The 21,936-nt window shown below is 33.5% G+C and overlaps 2 protein-coding genes across 2 annotated transcripts; both read left to right on the top strand.

Moving 5' to 3' along the window:
- Positions 1–6,985: 6,985 nt before the first annotated feature.
- Positions 6,986–8,805, top strand: LOC112038515 (peroxygenase). The gene is made up of 4 exons (XM_065761115.1): positions 6,986–7,172; positions 7,254–7,351; positions 8,241–8,366; positions 8,452–8,805. The coding sequence occupies exons 1-4, from the start codon at positions 7,029–7,031 to the stop codon at positions 8,609–8,611; spliced, it is 528 nt and encodes a 175-aa protein (XP_065617187.1). The 5' UTR covers positions 6,986–7,028; the 3' UTR covers positions 8,612–8,805.
- Positions 8,806–12,618: 3,813 nt separating this feature from the next.
- LOC112032445 (uncharacterized) lies at positions 12,619–13,709 on the top strand. Its single transcript, XM_024065204.1, has 4 exons — positions 12,619–12,897; positions 12,957–13,088; positions 13,197–13,269; positions 13,312–13,709. The coding sequence occupies exons 1-4, from the start codon at positions 12,619–12,621 to the stop codon at positions 13,707–13,709; spliced, it is 882 nt and encodes a 293-aa protein (XP_023920972.1).
- The last annotated feature ends 8,227 nt before the right edge of the window (positions 13,710–21,936 follow it).

The following is a 21,936-nucleotide window of genomic DNA, read 5'->3' on the forward strand; positions in this document are numbered from 1 at the left end:
TAATGTAAATAGAGCTCAAAAAAATAAATATTATATATATATATATACTATCCTAATTCTAAATTATTCAAGTTGTTTTATTTTTTTATTTTATATAGATTTATATTCTAGTGGTTCTGAGTGCTTAATTAGCACACACATTATGTCATAAAGGTTTCTAATCTTTATAATACTTTTTCCTTTTTCTATTTTTGCTGAATCTTTATAAAGTGTCAGTTTAGCACACGGAATATTTATCACAATGTATTCTATTCTTTTATATATATATATATATATAACGTGGGTTCCATTATTGATCAGGCTCTATCTTGACAATATGGTTGTATGGCTAAAAAGTAAAAGTGAGGCCTACTCGAGACAACTCGACTAATAACTCGATAAAACTTTGGGTGACATTTCTTGTCGGCATGTAACCATTATAAGCTGGCTTTTATTCTTTTAAAAAAATTGTCTTTATTTATTTTTATTTTTATTTCCTTAGTTAACCTCGGAATGATTTGGCCGGCCTCTCAACCCTATTAGTTAGTTTCTTTTTTTTCTTTTTTTTAAATTATGAATTTTTATAAATCTTTTTTTTTTTGTCTCATGGTCTATTAAGTGACCTTTCTTTTTTCTTTTTCTTTTTTTGAACTTCATATTTATAAATTATTGAAAAACTTTTTGGCAAGTATCACGATTGTTTCACACTTTCAATTTTAATATTTATATCCATCACTTATAAGGTGCCGACATCAAATAGAAAAATGTGAAAACATAATGTCCACACTTTGTAAGTAGTGTATATGGAGTATGACCATTGGAATTGTGTTAAGAGTCCAAGTCACTGGCCTTGTCAGCAGCAAGTCTAATTAGCTCATTGTAACAGATTAGAATTGTTGTATGTGCTTTAGACAGTTAAAGATGGTTGTTAGAAGTTAGTTACAGGTACATCAAGTTGTTAAGCTGTTAGACCTGTTAGTTAGTGTGACTGCATTAACATTTGAAATATGGATATATGTGTAATCAAGCAATGAGTAGAGACATGAATGAGAATAACCAGCTTATGCTAAACCCTCTTAGTCTATTCTCTCTCTCTCTCTCTCTCTTGTTTCCCCCTATTTCTCTACCTTTCTCTCACTATAAGGCTTGGCTGCCTTGAATGAGTCACATAGCTTAGAGTTAGAATTGGGATTCTAACAAATTGTGAACTCATATTTTTCCTTTGACTAATTAATCTCATATTCCTCCTTTGAAAAAAAAAAACTACAAATTACGCCATTTAAGTTTGGTCAATTATGAGTTTGGTCCTTAGTTTCACTTTTGTCATTTTAATCATTTGTGTTCATAGTGTTGTCAAATTTAGTCTGTCCGCCCATTTTGTTAGAAATTGTTGATAATCCTAGTAAAATGACCCAAATTTAGTTGTGTTCTAATTTTTTTTATCAAAATAATTCACTTAAATGTTTAATAAATTAATTAAAAATATAAGTTTTTTAAGAGAAGTTTCTTCTCTCTCTCTCTCTCTCTCACACACACACATTCCCTAAGATATCAACTCCGGCGCCACCTGAGTTTCTCTCTCTCTTTCTTTTTTGCAACCCATCGAGACATGCTGCAACTCTGGTCTAAACCAACCCTTGCATATGGTTAAAAAAAAAAAAAAGTGTCTCAAGTTTCGTTGGTTTTGATATTGAGGTTGAAACCATAGTATCCTATATTGGCGCCAATGGCAAAGAATTCGGAGAGTAGGAAGAATGAGGGGAAAGCAAAGAAGTTAAGGTTACTAGTGTTAGTTTCCAAGGTTTGTTGTTCTTCATCATGCTTTTTGGGGCTTGGTTCCTTTTGTGAATGTTAGGTATGGAGGAATATGGTGGTACCGTTTCGTGTGGTGAGGTGGTGGCGACATAAAGCATGCAACTCCAAAGATCAGCTCACACCACCACATCTAGGTACCTTCTGTTTGCAAGATTGTGATTTATTTTTGGGACATCGATTGATGAAGGGTGGTAGTGATGGCAATTGTTAGGCAATGATTTTGTGGTGGTTTGGTTGAGTGATTTTAGGTTTAGATTGGTTCTTTGAATTTGAATTTGATTTGGATTTGTCATAAATGATATTCCAATGGGAAATGAATCGCTCAATCAATGCGTTGTTTGTCAATTAAAGGGAACTTCATTTAATGCATTTTTTGTCAATTAAAAAAGTACAAAATTTTATAACTACTTTTATTATTTTAAACTTTAAAAAAAAAAAAAAATACTAACTAGTGCCCTAAGGGCACTCATTAAGAATCCAGTTAAAGAAAATTTTTATAGGAAAAGAAAAGAAAAATTAATATTTTAACAGCTTTTTTCATTTCCTATAAAAGTGATGTTAAAATTTTCCTAAAATGGATTGTTAATAAATGCCCTAAGGGCACTCGTTAGCATGACCTTTTGCAAAATTAAACCGATGTAATTTGTATTTCCCCCCCCCCCCCCAAAAAATCAATATCATATTCATTTTGAATATGGAGCACCTTTCATGTACTAGGTAGTACGTACTAATCAATGAGCAGTGAAAAACTGAATACTCATCGATTTGCATGTAGGAGTGTCAATTTGGGTTAGTATGTCGGGTTCGTGTTGTGTAGAGGTAGGGGTATTCGACTAAATGACTCAATCCTAACTCGACCTATTTAATAATCGTGTCATGATCCTTTAACCCTAACCTGACATGTTAATAAGGTGAGTTGACCTGACCCAACCCATTTGACACATTTAATAAACAAGTCATGTTGGGTTGGCACGAATGTAACATAACTCATTTCAACCTATATAATAATAAATATAATATCTATTTAGAATTTTTTTTTTTTTACATCCCAAAAAGCAATGCATACACTTCAATTCTTCAACTCACATTTAAAATAATATGGTTCAATAAAAATATAACATTTATCTAGAAATAAGTTCTTTACACTCCAAAAGAAGTGCATACACTTCAACCCAAATTCAAAATAACAAAATTTAACAAAAATAAAATAGCATAGTTCAACAAAAATATAATATCCTTGGAACTCGCCAAACGCTAAGTATCAATATTGAAAGAATTTAAGCAAACAGTAGACTAATCCTAACTATAACCACGATTATCATCCATAGATTGTTTGTTGATGTCCAAATTCATAACTTCTTCCACAAGCTCATCCAATTTTATTTGTGCAAGTTCTATGCCAAAAAAAAAAAAAATTGTAATTCTAGGGTCTGAAAGTTTCAATTTCCAATTATATCATTTGTAAATTTTTGTAATTACTCACTTTTCTTTTTAAATTTAAAATATATGTTGGATATAAAAGGTATTTGACAAATCTAAAATAAAATAAATATTTATTTGTTATACGAGTTAAACGGGTTGTGTTAAGTGGGTCATTTCGGGTTAACATAAATAAATTGGCGTGTCAAATGTGTCTATTGTAGATTATGCGGGTTGATCTACTTATAACACGTTTCTCATCGTGTCACTTTTGAGTAGACTTGTTTATAGCCCAAACCCATTAAGGCCCAACCTTAACTCAAAAAAATTTATACCAAGTTCGTGTCGTGTTCGTTTGTTGGGTCAAACATTGATACTCTATCTGCATCTGCCCTATATGTACGTTAGTAAAGATCTTCCATGGTATGTTGTGGCATGCATGGATGTGTTCCACGTACTTCCCCCACGTTTACAGTCCTAGTCACTTGGAATTTTGTTGTTCTCTCTCAAAAAAAGTCTCAACGCCTCCCTATTTTTTTGCTACATTTGTGGAAGAAATTTTATTTGTAATTACGTAAAATTTGTGTGTATAGAGTTTAGACTTTAGCGGGGTTTTTTTTTTTTTTTTAATAATAAAAAATATTTTAAATTTGGAAGTGAGAGTAGTTATAGATAATATATACATAGATAGAAAAACACAGAAAGTTCCTACCAGATCGAGCACAGTTCATTGTTGAGTTTAGAGAGAGAGAGAGAGAGAGAGAGAGAGAGAGAGAGAGATGGCAGCAGAGGATTCAAAAGAAGACATGAAAACGGTGGCTGAGATGGCTCCTATTACCGCAGAAAGGAAGGTCCGAGATGATCTGGAGTCTAAGCTCCCCAAGCCCTGTAATATCCTCCATCTCTTATGCTTTTCTTGTTCATCAACCGTCCCCCTTTTTCTTTTTTTCTTTTTGGGAGCAAATATTTAGAATAATGCATTTCTGACTAAGTAGTTTACAGTGCATTTTCAATAAGTTTTTCGCTTGCTATTCTCATGGTTCATGCTGTATAGAAAATGAACAAATGGATTTGAATTTTGAAGTAAAAACTCTTGTGCCAGGTGAATATCAAGCGTGTGGAAATGGAATGAAGATTAAAGGGTTTAGATATGTGTTACTTAATTAATAAACATAAATGATTGTTTGAGATTAGGAATAAGTTTCATGTTGATTTGAAAAGTTGTCATGGACTAGGTGAAATGTTATCTAAGCAAGCAAGCAAGATCAAAAGTGGAAAAAATTCTACCTAACATTGTAGTGAACAATTGAATAATTTTTTTTTTTCCTTTTTCTGAGTGTTTTATTTTATTTTTTTTCCTCCTAGCATGACATAACAGCCAAGTCAATTTTGAGTTCACCTAATTTACGCTAAACATTTGAAACAAATCATTGAGTGGGGAATTGTTGCATATTTGTTTGGAAAACAATTTCCTTTAATTTGTTTTTCAATTGTTTATACTTCAAAATAATAACAACTAGTATTAGATCGTCCAACTTAAATATATATATATATATATATATTTCCTTTCCACGAATTTTAGTTTGTGTCGAGTTTGAGCTTTTCTTTGCATAAATAAGTTTATGGTTGGCTGTGGCTTTACTAAACAAAGATTAACAAGAATCTTTTTGAAGAGCAGTTACAACCACCGAGTTAACAAAAAATCATAAGTAACCTAATCACCAATAAATTGCACCGTATTAGCATCGAGATTCAAATCAACCTTAAAAGCAAGTAAGTCAACACTAGTTTGCTCTAGATCTATTGGTCCAAATTCTTGAATATGCTAACAAACAAACAACCTAAAATACTACTCTAAGGCCTCGCACAGTTTTAGAAAGTCGAGAACTTCATAAAGCCATGCACTCTCTCCAACCTTTCCATTATCTTTAAAATGAAGGAGTGTATAAAGTGTTAGGTGCACGGACCAATTAAATTCAGCCCACGTACGTAATAGCCCATGTAATGAGCTTGTTGGATAGAATAAATTCTATTTTATGAAAAGTCTTTTATATAAGCTGATTTAGGAATCCATATGTTCCTAGGAGTGTGAGGCGGCAGATTTTATATAAATAAAGTTCATTAGTTTTGTGTGCCGCATGAGAAAAGAAACAGATTGCCGTATGGTGAAGAAAAAAAAAAGTAGAACGCAAACAAGAAGAAAAGGGAGGTGCCGCACATGAAAAGAAAAAAGTGGTGCCACAGAAAAAAGGAATTGTCCCTTTGCGAGAGATANGTCTTTTATATAAGCTGATTTAGGTATTCATATGTTCCTAGGAGTGTGAGGCGGCAGATTTTATATAAATAAAGTTCATTAGATTTTGTGTGCCGCATGAGAAAAAGAAACAGATTGCCGTATGGTGAAGAAAAAAAAAAGTAGAGCACAAACAAGAAGAAAAAGGAGGTGCCGCACAATGGAAAGAAAAAGATGGATGCCACAGAAAAAAGGAATTGTCCCTTTTGAGAAAGATAATTTATATGTGTGAAAGCCAAAAATAAATAAGAGATATTTGTTTTTTTAACCGTGAGATATACACAAGAATTATTGTAATTGATTTGATAATAGTGAAATTATTTAAAATTTGTCTCGTGATTTTTCTATTCAAAAAGAGAGTTTTTCACGTAAATATTTGTATTCTTATATGTTATTATTATTTTTGATGGCTAATATTGTTGATAACAAGTAACAAACAACCTAATAAACTACTCTAAGGCCTTGCACAGTTTTAGAAAGTCGAGAACTTCATAAAGCCATGCACTCTCTCCAACCTTTTCCATCTATCTATAGAAATGGAGTGTATAAATTAAGACTTATTCATCTCTCTATATCAAACTATTCATTGGACTATTAAGTCATTTCGAGACTTCTAGTATTGATCGATCAATCCATAAGAAGAGATTCGTCAAGATAAGATCATAAATTTAGTTAATTCCCATGAGGAGCTCATTCCATAAGGATAATGAGAGAATTTAGGCATATGCATACGAAGGTAGGAAACATACATAAGTTAAGGTCCCTTTTTTCCTCATGTACATTAATCGCTGATTCTGAACCTGATCAAATCATCTTAAGCAAGTACTCAAGTAGGACACGTATAAGCTTTAAGGTCTAAGACTCTAAAATTGAATAGCCTGGATTTGTACGCAACTCACACACCAAACTGATCCTCCTCCAATATTACTAGTTATGAACAACAAATCATTTCATAGTTTCTCAAGTCTCTGGAGATTAATATTAGCCATCAGCACACAGCTTACCTTTATATGTTCTGATGGGTAGATGATGCCATCATTGTCCTGGTCAAAGAAAGCTACATGCTGTTGAAGCACGGACATGCATGTTGTGATGTTTATGGCCCCACGTCCCATTTATATTTTCTGTATCAGGTGCAGCCACAGCTCGAGGCAAGTCTGAAGAAGAATTCACAACAAAATAAATGAGAAAAAAGGGTATCTTTTTTTTTTTCTTTTTTTTAACAATACCCAATTTGTTCCTGCATATATAGGGTGCTTATGGTTATGGGCGAAAGATAAATAAGAGGTAGTCCAAGTCGTACCATGGGAAGTAGTAATTAATTAATTCATTTGCAAGCCAATTGCATTTCTAATTAAATATAATCTCAAAAAAATGTAAATATGCCAATTTTGTGTTCTAATTGTACCAGACAAATTTTAAAATAAAGAGTTTTTCCCCTTGGGGGGCAAAGTTTTCTAGTTTACTAAGTTGGTTTGAGTTATGCTCGACCAAGACCAAGTTTCAGTAAGAGTAACCAGAAATGGTTTCAAGTTTTGTGATTTTGATGGTTCAATGGCTAACTCTCCATTTGTTTACAGGATGTCGCGCACTCGGTTTCAATGCTGTTGCTTCCTTCTTTTTTATGATTTTGATCCATGGATCTATGAGCTATGCTACCTTGCCTGTAAGTTTGTTGTGATTTGGAACATGATCATTTGTCCTTAACTAGAGCTAAAGTTGATAATTTTAATTCTTTTTCTTGCAGACATGGATACCATCATCACCTTACTTCCCAATATACATACAGAACATACATAAGGGAAAGCATGGAAGTGATTCAGGGACTTATGACACAGAGGGAAGGTGAGAGATGAAAAATTTAAGCCAAGCTGCAATGTTTTACATTTTCTAGTTAATTTTCTATTTGCAAATATTGCTTATTGATATGACACATTAGGCAAAAGTGTCTCATTTCCACCCACATGAGTGTGTGAGAATAATGCCCAATTCGTAATTCGGTGGAAAGGAGCTAAATTTAGTAGAAGCATCCCTTGTTTATTCCTACCTTTGTGGTCAAGTAGACTTTTCTCTCATCTCTTGATTAATTTAAAATTATTGTTTAATCCAGCCTTTGGATTCAAAAGAACTATACCTAAAATGATGGTCAAGTTATAATTGAAACTCTTTATAAACACTAAATATAGAATTCAATATATGCCCGTCTAACATACACTTATTTAATCCAATCCACATGATCTGGGATATTTAATACATATATCTCATTTCTCTTCTTTAAAGGGTGGTTTCAAGGTGTGCAACCTATATAAGGTGAGGGGATGGATTGAAATTTAAAAATTCACTAAATTAGGGTTCAGGCATTATATATTTTCGATTTGGCTAATTTGGACTAACCATTTATTTTCTAGAACTCATCGAAGTGTGCCTATTCATAATATCATATTCATACTTTGGACTTTGGTACGCGTACCCAAACATAAGTAATATTGAGTTATATATGATAATCTTTCTTATATCCAAATCAATATAGAACTTTACTACTTATTAAAAAAAAAAATTAGGTTTATGCTTCCACACTCTCCTCCTACATTAGATAATATTCTGTCACAATTTTAGTTGTAGAAGTTACAATTATATTATTGTACCTCTCCCTTGATGTTTTGTTCAACTTTTTGGTGTACAAGTATTGCTACATAAACCCATATATAAAATATTGTCATCAAATTATTTGTAGATTTATCCCTGCAAATCTTGAGAACATGTTCAGCAAATACGCTCGCACAGTGCCTGACAAACTTACCCTAAGGGAGCTCTGGCATATGACCGAGGCAAATCGCAATGCACATGACTTCTTTGGCTGGTCTCTCTCTCTCTCTCTCTCTCTCTCTCCATATATGAGAAACCCTCTTGAAAGTGTAATCAATCTCATTTTATAAATGTTGCAGGTTTGCAAGTAAACTAGAGTGGGGAGTTCTTTACGTTCTTGCAAAGGATGGGGAAGGTTTCTTAGCAAGAGAAGCTGTGAGGCGTTGCTTTGATGGAAGCTTATTTGAATATTGTGCTAAGGTGCAAAAGAATGGTGCTGTCGGTAAAAAGGTTGACTAATATGCACCTATAATCAAGAAGATTAGGATCATTGAGTAAGTTATTGGAACAGTGAAAATTTAATTTGACTTGGCATATATAAATGTTTGTAGCCTTTTCTTTTGTAAGGTCAAACAAATAACCTTGCCTTAAAGGGTTAGTTTGTGCCGCAATTTATCATAATAATGAAGAAAATAAGAATGATTAGAGAATAATGTGACTTTGACATGAGATATGCCGTGTTAAAATGGCTTTATTGATCAAGAGTTGATGTCACTCTTATCCTATAAACACGAGTGTATCATTATCATGTTCATAATTTTCCCCAGTATAACTTATAATGGAAGTTATGTATTAAAAGTTGAAGAAGTTTGAGATATTATCCATTGCGTTACACAATTTATTTCTTTGTGGGAAAACATAAAGGAAGTTCTAGGGATCTCTCAAAAAAAGAATTGCACTTTAGAGAATAAAGAGGACAGGCTCTTACTTATATAATGGTTTTTATGCCTTAGATTTTCTCCCAAAAAAAAAAAAAAAGAAGAAGAAAAAGTCTTGAATGTTTTAAGGATTCTTATCAATTGATACTATGGGTGAATTTTGGGCAAGTTCAGTCAATTTGAGGAATATTAACCAATAAAAAAAATCTCTATCAGATAAATTACACACAACACACCTATTAACTTAGGAAGAATCTTCACCCATACCCACTCATCCATTGCATTTTATTTAGACTTCCATTAAAGATGTTTTTTTTAGTAGAGAAAGTTCCATTAAAGAAAATGAACTTATGAAAATAAATAAATTTTTAGTTGTTGGCAGGCAGTCCAAAAAGACATATGACTGGGTATTACAAAACTATAGTAGCCCATTATATTTTATAAAATCATAGTTTACTAATATATAAGAATATTCTAATATATTCTAAAAAAATCATTTAAAAAAAAAATACGATGATTGTCACCCTGCATCAAATGTTATATTCAGAATTGAAACTAATATCCAAAAGTGGGTAGTGAATAATTTGGTGAGAGTTTGAAGGGGATTGCAGTGATTCTAAGTCACTTGTTTAATTTCTTATTGGAGATTAAGATTGTTGGGTTTTGATTGAATGGAAAGAAAAAAGGGGAAATGAAATTTTTTTTTTTAAAGTTTATGTAATTTTGGGTTTTAGAATTTTTTTAATGTAATTTAATTTACTTGGTATCTTATTTGATATGGCATGATTTGATTGGTCTATGTAGCAAATATGACAATCCTAGGCGTCACTTAAGGAACATCTCAATACATACATTAATAAAAGGTTTGCAATGAAGAACAAACCTTAACATCAAGAGATTTTATCAAAATTTTAAAATTTAGGGGACAAAATCAAAATTTCCCCAAACTTTTTAAGGGTGCATGTAATTTTCAATTTAGTCTTATTGAAAATAACAATCCTACCATTTTTACTAAAAAGAAAAAGAAAAAGGAAGACACATATAGTTGGTAAAGCCCTACCTATAGATGGGTATTTCATAAGACAATTCCATGAGACCACCATACAACGTATGGTACCACACATGTTTTAAAACATCGGTCTTTTGAGATATTTTAAAAAATAATTTCCCCTACTTATAAATTGACCTATCAAAATTGGACTTGGACACGATATCCTTCCGAAACCCGACAACCTACTTGAACCCAAAAGAAAAATTGGGTATGAGTCATAGGAAGAACAACCTATTTTAGTCCAACAAATTTCTGGCCCAAACCTAACTGGGTTGAACCCATACCTGACCCAATTGACTCATCAAGTATTTATTATAAAAATTTTAAACTTAATTTTCTATTGGCTTATTTTCAATCCATGTTTGTACTAGAGTTATATTAATTTTCTATGTTGTAGATGAAAATACTAATGACATTACTTGTCAACTTGACAAGAAATTCTAAAATATAAATGTTTTCGGTGTTAAATTTACTGTCAACATTAAGTAGCTTTTTCGTAAATACATTATGGTTTTTCTTCATAATTATTTACTTTTTTATTTACCTAACATGTTACTATATTTTATTCTTAAAGCTGTATATATCATATGACTTTGGTTTGGATTAGTATTTTTTTTCTTTCAATGTTTAGCTTATTTGCTTTTTAAAAGCCTTATATTTTTTCAGGCACAATTATAATTTTGCGGACTTTCAACCAATAAATAAATAGCTTTTAGTAAAGAGTTAATCTAAAAGAATGCTTAGTTTATAGAAAATTTTAAACTTATTTCATGGTTTATGTACGGTTTTCTATGTGAAATTAATTAATATTTGAATTTTTTTATTGAATTATAAACTTAAATATTTATGTGTTTATCAAATTTTATATTTGAAGCTTTTTTTGTTAATTTATTTGTTTTGAGAAACAAACACACATATAAGCCTGACCCGTTAAAGTTTAAGTAAAGTTCAAAGGAATAACAACCCGTTTAAATCCAAAATACAAACCCGTCCTAAATGGGCTACAGGGAAAGAAAGAGTCCGAAATTTGCTGAAAATGGGCCGAGTAAGCTATGCGGTCCAAAGTCCAAACTAAAAACCTTAAGTATCTGTCATAAAAACCCTCCTAAGCCTTTGATTGAACTCTTCTCAAATCTGTAGTCTCGACCATGTCGAAACGAGGTACCCACTCTGTGTTTGCCACTGTTCAGTAAATAGATTTTTTTTTTGGTCTCAAACACATAGATTCTTTATACTATGCATTCGGATTTGGATTTTCTTTTCATTTTATTAATCGTTTGTTCTTGCAACTTTTTTTTTTTTTTTTTTTTTGTGGAATTTAATTTATATTACTCAGTTTAAATCGTAGAAAAAAGTTTGAAACTTGAACCCAAAAACAAAAAATACAAAAAATCCATTTCCATCGCTTTAAGCTCATTAATTTCAGACATTAACTCTGTAATATATATATATATATATATTGGAAACCAACTCTATGAATCAATACAGTTTAATTTTGTGAAACCCAAGTGGGAATTTTTTTTTTTGGGTTTGTTCTAGGCATTAAATGTTTAACTTTCTTATGTTTCCCCACATTTTCTCTGGAATCAAACAGTGGATAAGTGTTATATTAGGAGAACCTGAGAAATTGTTGTGGAAGTGTATGCTTTGAGTTGAAATGGGATTAATTAAGTGGGGTTCTTGGTTTTCGTGGGTCCCAAGTATTGAATTTCTAAGTTATATAATTTTTTTTGCGCGGCCAAAAAGAGCAAAGGGGTTTTAGTCATTTGCTTTGGGCTGTTTATATTTATTGAAAAATTTTCTTAAAACAAAAAAGGGGATGAGGGGTTTGATTCACCTTTTGTTAAAATTGAAGAAAGAAAACACAATGGAACAAGCAGAGTAAAGAAAAACCAGGAAAGGATCAAAGGGAGTCCATGTGTTAGAAAAAGTAGATGACAAAAGTCAAGTGGTGGAGGTGACAACTGTCAAACTATGATTGGGTGTATTAGAAATTAGTTACTCTCTCCGTCTCACTTTTTTTTAATCCTGTTTGAAAAGTCAAATTTTTTAAGGGAACATTATTTATTGTCTTGTCTACTTTTTAAAAATGTACAAGTTTCCAAAACTATCCTTAAAAAAATTTATCAAAAAATTGAATTAGTAAATTAATATGGGTATAATAGGAATATTAGTAAATTAATGACATTTATTTTTAAAAACAAGACAGTATTTTGGAACATCTCAAAATGGAATAGAGTACAAAAAAAAGTGGGACGGAGGGAGTAGTTAGTTATTTTTGGAGGGAAACCATTAGCCCCTGTTTTCGTGTATATAAACCATAGATGATAATTATTTGTAACTGCTTCTCATTTTCTTCAATCAAATAGAAGTTTTAGTTTTTCTTCATTCTCTCTCTCTCTCTCTCTCTCTCTCTCTCTCTCTCTCTTACTTTGTTTTACATGGTATCAGAGCAAGTTTTCTGAGATTTTCTTTTTCATTTTCTCAGTTCCCAAACAGAGTTTAGTGCTTCATTTTTTACATTTCTTTTCTCATCCATGGCTTCTAATTCCACAACTAATACTCAATCTAAAACTACGCATTCAGTACCTGCTTCAAGTGCAACGATAGCAGATGAATATGCAAATAATCCTTTCTTTCTTCTTGCGAATGAAAATCTAGGTTTTATGCTCACTACACAACCTCTCATTGGTCCAAAAAATTACATGAGTTGGGCACAATTTGTGTTTTTGGCCTTAAGTTCCAAAAACAAGTTTGGTTTTGTGGATGGATTGATTGCTGAGCCTGATTCATCTTCTTCATTTACAATTCTTGGAGTAGATGCAATACAACAGTGCTTTCTTGGTTAACTTATTCATTCAGTCTGGATTTGAAGGCTAGTGTTATGTACATCAACAATGCCAGAGATTTGTGGATTAATCTCAAAGATAGGTTATCTCAGGGTAACACTCCAAGGCTGTTTAAGCTTGGGAAGGAAATTTCACATCTTGCACAAGGATCACTTTCGGTGAGTTCTTATTTCATAAAATTTAAGACTTTGTGGGATGAGTATGCTAATTACCAGCCTTTCACAATCTGTACATGTGCTTGAACTTATGGTTCTAAGTCTTCTCAGCTTGATGCTTATAATAAGGAGCATCTTTTTAGGTTTTTGATGGGACTGAATGATGGTTATGGCCATGTTATAAGTTAGATCTTACTGATTAAACCTTTTTCTTCTCTTAGCAAAGTGTGTTATCTGATTTTGCAAGAAGAGAAGAGGATAAATATTCGTCAAAGTTTTAACATGATTCAGTCAGGTGATGCTATTGCTATGTATGTGAATAATAGCAAAGGTTTTCTTGGTCATCAAGGACAAAAGAATGGAGGTAAAAGGGGTAATGGCAAGAAAGATAGGCTTGTGTGCACTTATTGTGGCTTCACTGGACATATAGCTGATAAATTCTATAAGCTCCATTGTTATCCTCCTGGTTACAAACCAAAAAGAGGTAACAAGGCCATGGCAAATCAGGTTGCTTTAATGCAAACCACAAGGAGTTGTGGATTTGATAACATTTCCCCAAATATGCATTCTAGTTTTCTGCCTGGTGGTGTGCATTCTGGTTTTTTTCCTGGTGGAGTCTTGTAAGGTGTTAGTGTTCAACCAGATTTAGCTTCATAGAACCATGTTGGTCACTCTGGTAGAAGGTTTGTGTGTGTGTGTGTGTGTGTGTGTGTGTGTGTGTAAGCTAGTCCACAGGTTAGTGTAGTCAAAGGCATTCCGGGCGCTTGCCTAGGCGCCTAGGCAAGGCGAGGTGCCAGAAAAGCACCTCAAAGGCACTGAGGTGAGGCACCTTTAGTGAGGCGCTCGCCTCTGGAGCCTAAGTGCTCGCCCAGATATATTTTGTTAGGCGAGAGCCGAGAGCGCCTGAGTAAAGTTTGCAATTTAAAGGCTCTAATGGCATGTTTTGTAAATTTAAAGAGGTGCATGGTTGGTTTTAAAACTATTACCTCAGTGGGGATGAGCTGTCACCCACTATATCAAATAAAACAAAAGATAAAACAAAAGACCCAATAAGAAATTTCAAGAACCACTCATCTTCATCAACTTTCAGAGCAAAGCAGTAGGTATTTCGTCTTCTTCTAGGTTTTGGAAGAGAGTAGGCCAGTGACTACCGGCAGTTAACCAACATCAAGTAATATTTTCCTATTCTTATAGGTTTTTTTTTTTTTACACTTTTTTTTTCTTGAGTTCTTTCTCACTACAACACTGCTTTGGTAATTTTGTCCACACTTTCGGAGCATAAAACTCTTTCCTCTCTATTTTTTCTCTACTTTTTTCCCCCTTTTCTCTTCTCTGTTGGACTCTCTGTCTCTAGCAACTTTCTCCTCTCTGTTTTTCTCCATTTTCTCTTCTCTGTTGGACTCTTTATCTCCAGCAACTTTCTCCTCTCTGTTTTTTCTCTTTCTTTTTTTCCCTTACCCTTCTCTCTTTTACTATATCTCCAGCAACTCTTCCTTCTTTGTTTTTTCTTTGTTTTTTTTTCCTTTACCCTTCTCTAGTTTGACTGTCTTACAACAACTCTCCCCTATCTTTTTCTTTATTTTCTTTTCCTATATTTTTCCCTTTTCTCGAACTCATTACTTCACTCAATTTTTAGAGCTTAAACCATAGTAAATGATACATAGCTAACTTAATATAGAATCCTATTAAATGTATTGTATTGGGTTTTATTTTTTTTATATGTAGAATGGCTTCAGATAATGGGAGGGAAAAGATCTGGGATGGAAATATAATTATTTAACTAATGTTGAAGACAAAAATGCAATGACTTGCCTCTTTTGTAATAAAGTCACAAAGGGAGGGATACATAGAGCAAAGCAGCATCAAGTAGGGAATTTTAAAAACAATACAAAATGTTTAAAATGTCCTGATCATGTTAAAGAAGAGCTTGCACAGTATATGGTAGAGAAGAAGAGTGACAAGGAGAACTATGACAAGATGCTTGATTTTGATGATATAGATAATATGATTAAAATTGAGGATGTAGATGATGATGAGGTAGAGGAAGTAGAAGTTATTCAAAAAGGGAAAAAAAATCATGCTCTAGTAAGAGAGGGGTTGGCAATAGCACCTAAATAAAAACTGTGAAATTAATGCCAAAGTCTAAGAAGTTGAAAGGTCCAATGGATTCTTTTGTAACATTAAAGTTAGAAAAAGTGGTCGCACTTAGGAAATAGGGTAAGATGAAGCAAACTAACATCAATGATAAACTTGACAAAGAGAAAATAGCATAAGCTTGTCAATATATTGGCCAGCTATTTTATCTAGCCGGTACACCATTCAATGTTGCTTGCTTAGATGAATTTAAATGGGCAGTTGAAGCTATTGGGCAGTATGGTCCAAATATGAAGCCTCCTAGGTACAATGAGTTAAGAGTTTCAATTCTCACAAAGGAGGTGGCTTACACAAATGAGTTATTGAGCGATCACAAGGAATCTTGGAAGAAATATGGCTGTTCTATTATGTATGGGTGGACTAGTAAAACTAATAGGACCTTGATAAACTTTTTGGTGAATTGCCCATTTAGAACCATGTTTGTGAAATCAATTGATGCATCATCTTTTATGAAAACTGGGGAAAAAACTTTTGAATTACTTGATGCATTTGTAGAACAGATTGGGGAGGCTAATGTCGTCCAAGTAGTATCAAATAATGGATCTAATTATGTGTTGGCTAGGAAGTTGTTGAAAGCAAAAAGGCCAAATTAGTATTAGACTCTATGTGTTGCACATTGCATTGACCTTGTATTGAGGGACATTGGGAAAATTCCTAGAATTGCAAAAACTTTAGAAAAGGCCATTCAATTGACTGAATATACCTACAACCATAGGGGTGTCTTAAATATGATGAAAGAATACACAAAACAAAGAGAGTTGGTTAGGGCTGGGAAAACTAGGTTTTGCACTTCATATCCTACAATAAAATCCATTTATAAGCAAAAGCATAACCTAAGGGCCATGTTTACTTCTAAGGAGTGGGTTCATAGTAGATGGGCTAAGGAAGCAAATGCTAAACGAGTAGTAAAAACGATTTTGATGCATTCTTTTTGAAATACTATAGTTTACATTCTCAAAGTTATTGGACCTCCTGTTTTGGTTCTTTGCCTTATTGATAATGAGAGAAAACCAACTATGGGTTACATATATGAGGCAATGGATAGGGCCAAAGAAGCTATTACAAAAACTTTTAATGAGAATGAAGAAATGTATTCAAATATTTTAAAAATTGTTGATGAGAGATGTGAATGTCAATTACATCGGCCTTTGCATGCAGCGGGTCATTTCTTGAATCCTGAGTACTTCTATTTTGATGATGACATAGCAACAAATTATAAAAATTATAGCAGGATTGTATGCTTGTATACAAAGACTAGTTCCTAGTGTTGAAATTCAGGACAAGATCAGGGCAAGCTACCCATGTATAAGAAAGCTAAAGGACTTTTTGGCATTGCATTGGCTAAAAGATCAAGAAAGACAAGGGCTTCAAGTAAGAAAGCATTTATATCTAACTTATAATGACTAGAATAGTGGCACTTTTTACAAATAAAAAATTTGGCTTCTATGATATATGATATATGATATATCATTACTCATACTTATTTTTTTAACATAGCTGAATGGTGCAATTTGTATGGGAGCTAAACTCCGAATTTGCAACAGTTAGCTATAAGAATCTTGAGCTTGACTTGTAGTGCATGTGGTTGTGAGCGCAATTGGAGTGTGTTTGAGCAAGTGAGTTTTGAAGTATAATAAGTAAATTTTATCCTTTGATGAGCTACTTTATTTCATAGAAAATTCCAATGGTTTAATTATTCACTATAGTCTAATACTTAGTTTTCATAAATGCTTGTGGAATAGACTTGCCCAAAAACGACTAAATGATCTGGTCTTTGTGAAGTATAATCAAAAGATGAAGGCACGATATGATAAGCGTGATGTTATTGATTCCATCTCTTTAGATGATATAGATGAAAGTAATGAATGGTTGTTGGGGGAAATGGGTGCTGAACCATCCATGAATGTTGAAGATGAGTTGGTTTTTGATGATGATGATAATAGTTTGACATGGGGTGTAGTGGCAAGAGTTGCTGGTGTTGGAGAACCAAGGAAGAATACTATATTCCAAACAAAATCAAGGGCAAGCTCTAAGGCCTCAACATCACAACCAAATATTGAAGAGGAAGAATGTTGATTCTGATGAGACTGAGGAAGAGAATGTTAATGGTTATAAATTTGGTTCAAGTGGCTTTGAAAGTGATGGAAACTTGAGTGAAGAGTCTGATGATGACCTTTAGATTAAAACTAACAACCACATTCAGGCTATTAAATAGGCTAATAGGCAGAATGTTCAATCTTCAAATGCTTTTATTTTGTTATGGATAGTCATGAAGTTTAATTTTCAATGTTTTTTTCAGGAGTTTTCTTCTTTCTAATATGAAGTTATGAACAATATTTTGGTTTAATATTCAGATTTAGTTGATATTTGGATGGAGACTAATTTTTAAATGGTGATTTAGGTTAATATTCAGACTTAGTTGATATTTGATAATTATCTAGACTTAATTGACTGTTGATATTTGGAAGGAGACTAATTTTTTAGTTGGAATTCAAACCCACAAACTGGTTTTATAGACTAGGCTGACTAGCTCCTATACATTAGGAATGGAGTCATATTTGTTTATATAATATTCTTATACATCAAATAAATTATATTGGAATCCTATCTGTAAAATAACAATATTTAGAATTTGGTGCCTCGCTTCACTCAGGCTAGCGCCTTTTTGGCACCTCGTCGCCTCGGGTGATACAAGGCCTTGGTGCCTTAATGGCGCTTTTCGCCTTTGACTACCTTGCCACAAGTACCACTGTCACAGGCTTAATGTGAGCAATTTTTGAATTTTCTAAAGTGTCATATGGCTACTGGATCAGGCAATGATGCTCAAACTGGTCACTAAGCTGCTTCTCTTATGACTTCTTATCCTTCTATTCCACACTTTTTACCTTCCACATCATCTTCTCCTTCTACTTCATCAAACTTTTCAGGTAATTCCTTTTGGATTCCACCTAATTTTTCTTATTCTATCTTTGCTGCTTAAGTTGTTGATAGACAAGCTTATAAATCCAACACTTGGATCATTGATACTGGAGCAACATATCATATGGTCCATTTTGTTGCTCAATTGACTTCAATTACCTCAATTGTCCATACCTTTGTCTATTTGGCAAATGGAGAATAAGCCTTAGTCACACAGATAGGCACAGTGCATATTTCTTCTACCTTGATTTTAATTGATGTTTTATGTGTGCCCTCTTTTACATTCAACTTGATTTCTATTAGCAAACTCACTAAATCACTTTGCTGTTGCCTCATTTTTCTTGGTGATTGCTATTTTATTCAGGATCTTGCTCAATGAAGCACGATTGGTCTGGGTAAAGCACACAATGACCTATTTTTGCTACAAGATTCAGGTTGTAGATCTTCTACATCTGCACTTGCTGTTGCTGTTACTTCTGTTTCTTCATTAGATTTATGGCATAGTAGATTAGGACACCCTTCTCATTCTAAACTTCAATTGTTGAAGCAACATGTATATGATGTTAATATCAATAAAATTGTTTCTTGTTGTGACATTTGTCATTTTTCAAAACAGAAGAAACTTCTTTTTACTGCTAGTACTCATGTTTTAAATAATCCTTTTAAGTTACTTCATTGTGATATTTAGGGTCCATTTGCTGCTAGTACTATTGATGGTTTTAATATTTTTTTAACAATTGTGGATGATTTTACTAGATGTACTTGGGTCTATTTGCTCAAACATAAGTCTGAAACATAAGTTTATCTTCCACAATTTGCTTCTATGGTGCCTACTCAGTTCAATTGCAAAATTAAAACTATAAGTAGTGATAATGGAACTGAGTTTTATCTTAAGGATTTCTTTCAATCTAATGGCATTTTGCATCAATTAACTTGTGCTGATACCCCTCAACAAAATGTTGTTGTTGAGAGAAAGCATCAACATATTCTCAATGTTGCAAGAGCTTTAAGATTTCAATCACAACTTCCTTTATGTTTTTGGGGGGATTGCATTTTAACTGCGGTTTACTTGATTAATAGGCTTCCTTCCAAGTCCTTAGGTAACAAGAGTCCATATAAACTTCTCTTTAACTCTGCACCATCTTACAATCATCTCAAATTTTTTGGTTGTTTGTACTTTATTTCCACTCTACCTCATAATAGAGACAAATTTGCACCTAGGGCTAGGAAGTGTGTGTTCTTAGGCTATCCCCAAGCCATTAAGGGCTATAAGGTCTTGGATCTCACTTCCAATTCTGTTCACATCTCCAGAGACATTATTTTCTATGAGCATATTTTCCCTTATGCTCTTTCCTCACAACCTTCCATTTCTTATCTAGATGATTTCATTTTTCCTCATTGTACTTTAGATTCTTCTCACTCTGTTGATATTGTTAATCTTCCTTTTTTTTTCTACTTCATCATCATCTATTTCAGTTGATTCTACTCTCCCATCTGGTGTTGACATTCTTTCCACATCTGCTATGGATGTTAGCAATCTATCTGTTGTAGATTCTAGTGCAGCACCTGAATCAAATGTTATTCCTTCTTTGCTTTCTAATCCTAGTACCTTCCTTGCTGTCTCACCTCTTACCTCACCTTCTGCTTCTAACCCTACTCTTAGAAGGTCAACCAGATCACATAAACCCCCTATTTACCTATCTCAATATTCTTGCAAGTCTGTTAGCACTAAGCCACATTCTAGTCTGCCATATGATATTTCAGATTATTTGGACTATTCTCACCTGGCTCTACCTTTAAATCCTTTGTCATGGCAGTCAATTCCACCCCTTCAGAACTTGCCACTTTCCATCAAGCAGTACAATATCCTGAATGGAGGGCTACCATGGACAATGAAATAAAGGCTTTAGAGGTCACTAACACTTGGAGTTTGGTTCCTTTGCCTCTTGGTAAGAGCCCTATTGGTTGTAAATGGGTTTATAGGGTTAAATATCTGCCTGATGGCTCTATTGAAAGATATAAGTCTAGGCTGGTTGCTAAGGGTTTCACACATAAATTTGGTCTGGACTATTCTGAAACTTTTTCACCAGTGGCTAAGTCTGTGTCAGTCAAAATTGTACTCACTTTGGCTACTGTGAAAGGGTGGTTTCTTCACCAAATGGATGTTAACAATGTTTTCTTGCATGGTGATTTGAATGAAGATGTATACATGTGCCTACCACTTGGTTTTCACAGCAAGGGGGAAAACATCGTATGCAAGTCAAACATGAGTCTTTAAGGTCTTAAACAGGCATCAAGACAATGGTTTGACAAATTTTCCAAAACCATTCTTCAAATGGGATTTGTTCAATTCAATTCTGATTACTCATTGCTCACTCACACTCAAGAGACTTCTTTTACAGTGCTTTTGGTTTATGTTGATGACATTTTGCTCACTGGAAATAACCTTGCTTGTGTGGACAATTTGAAAAAGTTGCTTGATGACAGGTTTGGCTTGAAAGACCTTGGTTCTTTGAGGTATTTTTTAGGTCTTGAGGTAGCAAGAACTGATGCAGGCATAAGCTTGACACAAATGAAATATGCTCTTGAAATTTTGAAGGATACTGGTTTCCTTAGATCAAAACCAGTTAGATTTCCTATGGAGCAGAACCTAAAACTTTCAAAATATGAAGGGAAGTTGTTGGCAGACCTTGTGCAGTACAAAAGGTTAATTGGGAGACTACTATACTTAACCTTGACACGGCCTGACGTTACTTATGTTGTGCATAAGTTAAGTCAATTTGTCCAAAAACCAAGAGAGCCTCATTTGCTTGCAGCTCATAGAATCCTTCAGTACATTAAAGGATCACCAGGAAATAGACTTTTCTTCTCAAGCACCTCTAATTTACACATTAAATCCTATTGTGATGCTGACTGGACTAGATGCCTTGATACAAGGAGGTCACTGACAAGCTATGCAGTGTATTTAGTAGAGTGTCTAATAGCATGGAGATCAAAGAAACAAGGAGTTGTCTCAAGATCATTAGCAGAGGCTAAGTGTAGGGCAATGGCTAATGTAGCATGTAAGATTACTTGGGTACTTCAATTACTTAAGGATTTAAAAATTGAGCATCCCAAACTAGCTATGCTCTTCTGTGATAATCAGGCAGCCTTGTATATAGCTGCTAATCCAATTTTCCATGAGAGGAACAAACATATTGAGGTGGACTGCCATCTGGTTTGAGACAAAATTTTAGAGGGTATGATTCAGACCTTCCATGTGAATTCAGATGTTCAAGTAGCTGATGTGTTTACCAAAACTTCAGGCTTAAATCCTTTCACAAGATTGACACAGAAGTTGGGTTTATGAGATATCTTCATGACAAAGCAGTTGCAAACTAAAACTCATCTTCAAGTCCATGATCTTCCAGTTTAGGACTAAAGGGGGAGTGTTAAAATTGAAGAAGGAAAACACAGTGGAACAAGCAGAGTAAAGAAGAAACTAGGAAAGGATCAAAGGAAGAAGGAAGATGAAAGAAATTGAGGACAGAAATCAAGTGGTGGAGGTGACAACTGTCAAACTGTGATTAGGTGTATTAGAAATTAGTTAGTTATTTTTGGAGGGAAACCATTAGCCCCTGTTTTCGTGTATATAAACCATAGATGATAATTATTTGTAACTACTTCTCATTTTCTTCAATCAAATAGAAGTTTCAGTTTTCCTTCAATCTTTCTCTCTCTTTTACTCTGTTTTACATCTTTCCCTGGTTGTTTTTGTATTTGTTGATTTGCAGGACGC

This window comes from Quercus suber, unplaced genomic scaffold (assembly GCF_002906115.3).
Source record: "Quercus suber isolate HL8 unplaced genomic scaffold, Cork oak 2.0 scaffold_396, whole genome shotgun sequence".
Taxonomy (NCBI): domain Eukaryota; kingdom Viridiplantae; phylum Streptophyta; class Magnoliopsida; order Fagales; family Fagaceae; genus Quercus; species Quercus suber.